The sequence below is a fragment of the Miscanthus floridulus genome, chromosome 13 (assembly GCF_019320115.1).
Source record: "Miscanthus floridulus cultivar M001 chromosome 13, ASM1932011v1, whole genome shotgun sequence".
Classification (NCBI taxonomy): Eukaryota; Viridiplantae; Streptophyta; class Magnoliopsida; order Poales; family Poaceae; genus Miscanthus; species Miscanthus floridulus.
Genome location: NC_089592.1, coordinates 9,763,031 through 9,770,532, shown reverse-complemented (window position 1 = coordinate 9,770,532; position 7,502 = coordinate 9,763,031). Strand labels below are relative to the sequence as shown.

Below are 7,502 nucleotides of genomic sequence, written 5' to 3'. Positions count from 1 at the left end.
AAGACAGATTGTGCATCAATGTAACCATCACCGGATATCCTTTCACTGGCTTTGTGTTTCAAGTGGACCAAACATTGCTTTCACTGGCTTTGCACCTGCCCTCGGGCAGCTGCGCACACCTCAGCCAGCCACGCGGGATCCTTCTGGCATCATCCCTCTCCCTCACGCCACGTGTCCTTCCCTCCCCACGCCGTCTCGGGAGAGCCCAAGCAAAGCACAAATCCCTCCCTCGACTCGAACCCACCTGGCACTCCACCGCGGGGCCCACTGGCTCGTGGGACAAGGTCTCCGTGGGCCCCCGAGCGCGAGCCTTAAAAGGCCGGCCCACTTCCTCCTCGTTCCGACCGGACCAGTCGACCCCTCAACCGCCGGCCTTTTACAGCTCTGACCTGACCCTCCGGCGAGGCCAGTTCCTTTTCCTTCCTTCCCGCCCGCGGTCCGCATGGCCTCCACCGGCGACGGCCTTGCCGGTCCGCCTCGTCCGCCTCCGTCGCCGTCGCCGTCGCGGCCACCGGCCGAGACCCCGACCCCGAACCACGCGGCGATCTCGTCGCCGCTGCTGGAGCCCGCCGCGCCGGGCGCGGACGCGCCGCTCTCGCGGTGGCTGCGCCGCCTTGGGGCGTTCCTGTCGGCGGCGGGGCTGGCGGCGTCGACGCCGCTGGGCGTGGCCGCGGCGGCCTCCGCGCTCGCCGTCGTGGGCCTGGCGCTTCCCGCCGCGGCCGTCACGCTCTCCCCGTGCCGCGGCCGCCGCGGTGGATGCGACGACTTCGAGGTCGAGGTGTTCGAGGTCTGCGTCCTGCTCTCGCAGGCGGCCGCGGCCGCCGTCGCGCTCGCCTGCGTCTCCCGGAAGATGGCCATGTACGGCCTCCGCAAGTTCCTCTTCGTCGACCCGGACCTCGGCATGAGGATCCGATTCCAGAAGGAGTACGTCGCCAAGATCCAGGTGAGCAGATGTCGTGTTGCCCGCGCGATGTCGCCGGGATTATTCCTCGCTATCCATTCCCTGCTTCGGATTTATTTGAATTTGTATTAATACGGGAAGCAGTTAAAATCGAATGCTACAAGTAGTGTCCAAATCCGATAGTGAGAGCAGTTGCTATAAATGGCCACTACTCGTGTCACGTCTGATACTTCTACTTACTGCTGCCTCCACTAGTGGATAATTAGGTGTAAATTTGTCCCATTTTTTTGCCAAATTTGGTCCAACTTTATGCACCTCAAGGAGGAATTGTTGAATTCAGGTGCCATTTGGGTGTTACTAGGAGACTTGGAGAATATTAAGGCTCTGATTGTCATTTTGTGCTTATAATATTTATTTGGATGCTTGCGTGTTGCAGTCTCTAGCGGCTTCTACTGAAACCTCATGTCTAGATCGTTGTTTGGCACTTCTGAATTTTCTGTTCCATGGTACATTGACATGTGGAGCCAGGGGGGCATACATGTCTGTGAGATGATAGATGTCTAGTCATGTTACCATAACGAATGGAGCTACAAATCCTAAAATTCCTTGTTTAATCTCTGCCGACTTGGATGCTTCGCTTTGTCCTTACTGAAGGACGAATCGATGTGGCTTATTCTTTCAGTTACGTATGTGCCTCCTTTATCTTACCATGTGAGTGGAGCTCTTGTGCGTGTGATACTCAGTTTGTGTCTGTCGACATGTCTATTTGTCTTTCTTTACTGTTTATACACGGAAATGCATGTTAGGGGCGGGTCAAGGATTTGGGATATGGAACAGGAAGTGTAGTATTTCCTTTGCTTTGTTATTACCATTATGATTTTTTTGTTAAATGAAGTACACATTTCCATTTCCTATTGAAGTGGTCTGACTGAAGAACGGCTCTTGCCCTCCCTAGATTTACCTTGAGAATTCTAGTGGAAATTAATCTAAAATTTTAAATTGGAAAACTTCATGTTTAATATAGCATCTATCATATCATCCATTAATCTTGCATCATGCTAAGACCTTTTGGTGTATCTAATTTTATGTTAACAAGTGTTGCAACCCCTTGACACAGGACTTCTTCCGCACTCTTACATGGTGGATAGTGCCATGCTTTGTTGTGAAGGTCACCCGGGAATTCTTCCGCTTCTCCCACATCTTCCAGGAGTCAATTTGGAGAGCCTGCGTTGTATTTTTCGCTTCCATCATGTCATGGATGTATTTGACAACAATCATATTGTCGTCCTGCATGCTCTTCAACTTGGTCTGCAATCTGCAAGTTATCCACTTCGATGACTATGGCAAGCTTCTGGAGCAAGACGCGGATCCTCTGGTCTATTTGAAAGAGCACCTGCAGCTCCGCCACAATCTCTCCAAAATCAGTCACAGGTTCCGCATGTTCCTCTTGCTGCTCTTCCTTTCTGTTACAGCAAGCCAGTTTGCCATTCTTTTGAAGACGACAGCTTACAGCGGGCCAATCAATTTCACCAATGGAGGTGACATTGCTGTGAGTACCTCATGCTTTTACATTATCTTATCCTTCTGCATAATGTGGTGCGAAATCGAGTCACGAGCACATTTCCTTTTCCTCTTATACTGCAGGTGTCTTCAGTTGTTCAAGTTGTCGGTCTTGTCCTCTGTTTGCACGCTGCTGCTAAGATCTCCCACAGAGCTCAAAACATTGCTTCATTGGCTAGTCGATGGCACGCGTTAGCAACATGCTCTACTGATTCCACTTCCGTGAACACCCCAAACAGTTCTGGGAACCTTGTGCCCTTTCCTGCGCATCTGTTTCTGAGAGATTTCTCGGAAAGTGATCTGGAGTCCCTGGACAGTGGGTCGCTTCATGGCAGTTCTCATGGCACAGCTCAGTTGGCTTCGTACATGTCTTCGTACCACAAGAGGGAATCACTTGGTAAGTAATACACAAAACTGGCGTTGATTGTCCAGTGCTTAATCCTCAACCATCCAATGTGATAGTTTGAAGATCATGCTTCACAAGACCACAATATTCACATCGTTTCAGTGCTTATGCTCTGCTTCTCCTCTGCATGATTTTCAGTGTTGTACCTGCTGTCCAACCCAGGCGGCATCACGATATTTGGCTGGATCGTCGACCGAGCATTCCTAAACACCATCCTGATGCTCGAGTTAACTCTTGTGCTCTTCGTGCTTAGCAAGACCGTTGTGATCCCGGCCAAGACACTGGTACACAGCTACATCGGGTTCCCGTGATTACAACAATGTTGCGAATCTGCGTTGTACAGATTGAAGCATTCAGGTTCAGGTTCAGGATCGGTTAGGAGATGGGATTTGATGACAGGTTGCCGGGGTTTGCACGCCAGAGTGAGAGAAACCGGTAGGAATGGTGGCAGATTTGATCTTGGTCCAGAAAGCGCACAAATCATATGCGCTGCCAATCCAGTCATTCAGACTTTCAAAGAAAATCCAGGCATTCAGCGTGCTGCAGGCTGAAGCCTGGTTGAGGGTTAGGGTCGTGACGTGTACAGTTTTGGGCGGGTAAGTGATCCGGGGCTTCCATTCTTTATGCCGTGTATATAATAATAATATAATACGCAATGTATATGTACTAATATACTATAAACGAATATGATATAAAAAGTATATTTTTCTACCTTCTTTAAGTCATGGAACGGTCATTTAATAAATGTATATATACAACACTGACGAAATGTGCCATGCGATCATTTGGCACTCTTTACGACACCCTCTCTCTGCACTCACTAAAAAAATGATTGACGAGATGAATTGTTGAAAGTAGGGATACCGTATTATTTAATTGAAATAAGGTGCTCTGCTTCTGTTCAAGATCATCCACGACAAATTTCTTTAGTCCACACACAGTATTGTCGAACAGAGTCCTAAATTTAGCCTGACTTCTTAGAGCAAGTATACTGATCGACTGGAAGCCGGCGGCGAGGGAGTCCACGTCAACAGAATCTGAGCTGAAGGAGGGAGAACAGATGAAAGAGAAGGAAGCGGGCGGTAGCCTTGCCGCCCGGCTGAAGGGCACTTCCCAAGACACAATCGCCTGCTCCCATCCTGTACGAGCGACAGAGCTGCTGTTTTGGTGGCCCCCCGTCCCCTCCTCTGGATCCTATGCTCCCACCGGGTCTGTTTTCTTGCCTGGCATTGCAAGGGGCAACAAAGATGTAGCCACAAGAGATGAGATGCACATGCAAATAAAGTATTCAATAAAGGAAAACTAACAGCCAACCTAAACGCCAGCTTATTATTCGCATATTTGCATACGCTGCCTTGAGATGACATGGCTCAGCGTACCGCCGGCTGCTGGCTGGCTTATTAACCATGTTCTTATTAATAAGAGTACCCTCTTATGTAAATCTGTCTGAAGAAGCTAATGTAAAAGAATAACCAATATTTTTCCTCTAAACTGTCCAAGGTTATGGCTACAATCAAGCACCTCGAACAGGAACCAACTTGATGGCTATACACAACAATCGACGCAGAACACAGAACAAACAACTAGTACAGACAGAGCTACAAATCTAGTCATGGTGGCCCGACAATGGTTGGGACGGACCAAAAAAGAATCAAAATTGACTATATTCCATCGAAGAAACCTAAATGAGCTCTCCTACTAGAGGATGGGTTGTGAGGAAAATTCAGTACATTCCTTTGAAAACTGGGCTTGTTCTGCAGATGCTGGCTCCATGTTCCTCGTATTCCTCCTTTGTGTGGCAAAACTGCATGAGAAAAGGGAAATCACTTAGATTTCATTTGCACAAAATGAATTCACGAGGAATAATTGTATTCATAACCATGTTCATAACTCAGTTATAACACTGCTTTATAGCGTTATGAACTCACGCATTGCAATTCACCACATTTTAGTGGCATTATAAGTTTATATCAGATAGCAGAAATACAGGCATGATTACTGAAGATTGCCAGTTTATTGAGGCCCCTAGAATGTCAAGTGGCAGGTACCTCAAAGAATTCAGGGTTAGATGCAGCTACTGACCCCCCGAACCAAACTGCGTAACTCTGTATTGGATGAGCAACCACGTTGACTTCAATAGGCTGACAACAGGGAAAAGGTAAAATTAAATGGCAGTACAAAGCACATAACATTATTCACATGTAGCCTATCGACTACAACAGTATATTAAATGGCGACTGCGAATCAATCATCTGTACTTACTTTCACTTCCACACGATGACGGGCATTAGTCGCAGCAACACGCTCATCCACTATCTTCTTTATATCATTTTGGAGTCTCTTGTGGAAGTCTTTAAACATGGTAGATCCACCAGATAATACTATATTCTACAACAACAAAAAAGAATTCTGATAAATGTCACAGCATTCACATATATCACTTCCCATCTTAGATATCCATGCAGGGTTTGAAGAAAGCACCTTGTACAGAGCTCTCCTTGTGTCAATTGGTGCAGACTGAACACAGTTATCAATCAACTCAGGTAAAGGAGTGGAGAAATCGGCAGAGTAAATCTCAGGATTGAAGAAGATCTGCATTTGTTGGTAGATGGTTAGAGATGCACACTTAATTCCAACTTTAAAAAAAATCATGACCAACTGTACAAAGTTAAAAGTTTATTCTAACAAAAAGGTTAAATACCAACAAAATTAAGCTCAAGGCAAAACGCGCTTATAATTTCTAGCACCTAATAACCTTTTCAAGATATATTTGATAACACCCATTTTTTAGTGCCAATTTCATACCCATGATGTACGGGAACAATTCTGAACTACTACAAAAGCTTATCGATATCACTTGACAGTGTAAAAATTATGCACATGGTAGTATTCCATTGGAGGTAGAGACCGATGTTTATAGAGTAACTACAAGGAGGTAATGAACCAAGATAGTGCCAAAGGTTAAGACAGTTCCAGAGAATAATAGCAATTGGCAAGTATTTCATTTTGTGGATGAACCAAGGAAACCATGATCTCAGTTCCTAAATAGTAGCAAATCTATATGCCAAAAGATGCTTTTATAAGTATGCAAGACTGTCATCCGCAACTCTACATCTACAAATCCATTCATTGATGTGACCTCATTCTTCAAGTTGGTCATAAATGTTACATTCTAATATGAAGCTTTAGTTCAGTATGACAATGTAAATGACTACAGTTCATAGAAACAAATAGTGCTGCAATCATATGAACGGCAGATTGGCAATCCTTGATCCGTGTTCCCATGAACTCCATTGATATAGCCACAGGGACAAGAATAAGTACAGTGTGAAATGGCCATGCAGTGAAGTCTGTACATTCACATTGCTAACCAGTTCCTTTACTACACAATTAACAGAAAGAAATGCTCACAAGAATCCCGGATATCTTGTATGAATCTTATCTCTTAATTTACAGCTACAATGAGCTAAATTTCTTAGCTTTCAATGTATTTACTATATATGAATTATCAGAGTAATGTAAGATCAAAAGCCATAATAAATTCATCACTGCAACACTGTGTAATTGACACTCAAAAGGTGATTGTTAGCCATAATATTATACCATTTTGGATGAATAGTTTGGGAACAACAAGACTATTGCAGTTTTGATGACAGACTATTGCAGTTTTGATGACAGAAATAGGAATAAACCTCTGGCCCAAGAAAGCGTTCATATCCAATGTCAATTGTATATGGGACCCCAGTCTTTGGTTTAACAGCTGTCCAATGTTTGATGTACTTATCAGGCTCTTGTCATGCTTCTTGAACTCCTGAAATTGTAATGGAGATGCATAAGAATCTAAATCTTTCTGTTTGTTTAACATAGATGCCAACTGTATGGCCTCTTGCTAGAAGTACTAGTTATATCAAACTTGCCACATATATATTTGTAAAAGAAAACAATGCATAAAATTAGTCTACATGTTGAGAAGCTGAAGACCAAAAGGTATCTACAGTCATTGTTAAGCAACACAAGCAAATATAAAATAACATTAAACAGATTCTCCAACCAGGTCAAAAGTAGTATTTACACAGGGAACAAGTTTTACAAGCATGTTTAACTTCATTAGGGGGACTTCAACTCCCATTAAACAATTTTACTAGTTCTGAAGAGTTGAAGACCAATGGATAATAAAAAGTCAATACCTTGACAATGTCTGAACAAGTATAGCAATACATTTCTTTCACTTTACGAGATATATCTAAAGAATCCTCAGGTGGCAAAAGCTCACCTCTTTCCTGCAAAACCGCCAGATGACACTAGTCAATAACAGAACTTATAATGTAATACACCATCAGCAGGACAGCATCCATGCACCTGAGAAAATCCATCCAGCTTTTACAGAGGACCACAAGAGAATACCTCAAAAGTAGAAGTAAATATTGAGAGCATAAAGGACTAATACCAATCAGTACAACTCTAATTGCGAATATGGTTCTGCAGTCAGATGCAATTTCTCAACAGGTGGCTAATCATGGTAATATGAGAATTCCCCATTTTCAAGTAAATATTTTTCCCAATCACACAATAATAGTCAAGGATAGGATAGCATTCAAATACTATATACTCTCTCCGTTCAAATTATAAGCCATT

At 44.1% G+C, this 7,502-nt stretch overlaps 1 protein-coding gene and 1 pseudogene across 2 annotated transcripts; one reads left to right on the top strand and one right to left on the bottom strand.

The window, feature by feature from the left end:
* LOC136501057 (uncharacterized) lies at window positions 1-4,186 on the top strand. Of its 2 annotated transcripts, XR_010770154.1 has the most exons (5): window positions 1-943; window positions 2,019-2,450; window positions 2,546-2,858; window positions 3,006-3,463; window positions 3,849-4,186. XR_010770154.1 is itself a non-coding variant. In XM_066496546.1 (4 exons), exons 1-4 carry the CDS (start codon window positions 443-445, stop codon window positions 3,176-3,178), a joined length of 1,419 nt encoding a protein of 472 aa, XP_066352643.1. In that variant the 5' UTR covers window positions 1-442; the 3' UTR covers window positions 3,179-3,592. The 2 variants fall into 2 exon arrangements, 1 of the variants encoding a protein (XP_066352643.1); XM_066496546.1 differs by lacking the exon at window positions 3,849-4,186 and having other exon boundaries at window positions 3,006-3,592.
* A 128-nt stretch (window positions 4,187-4,314) lies between these two features.
* Window positions 4,315-7,301, bottom strand: LOC136499427 (actin-related protein 3-like; annotated as a pseudogene).
* Between the last annotated feature and the right edge of the window lie 201 nt (window positions 7,302-7,502).

Coding starts and splice junctions, on each gene's coding strand:
- LOC136501057 (XM_066496546.1), top strand. CDS start 443: ATGGCCTCCACCGGCGACGGCCTTGCCGGTCCGCCTCGTCCGCCTCCG. Junction 944..2,018: donor AGTACGTCGCCAAGATCCAG/GTGAGCAGATGT, acceptor CCCTTGACACAG/GACTTCTTCCGCACTCTTAC. Junction 2,859..3,005: donor CCACAAGAGGGAATCACTTG/GTAAGTAATACA, acceptor CATGATTTTCAG/TGTTGTACCTGCTGTCCAAC.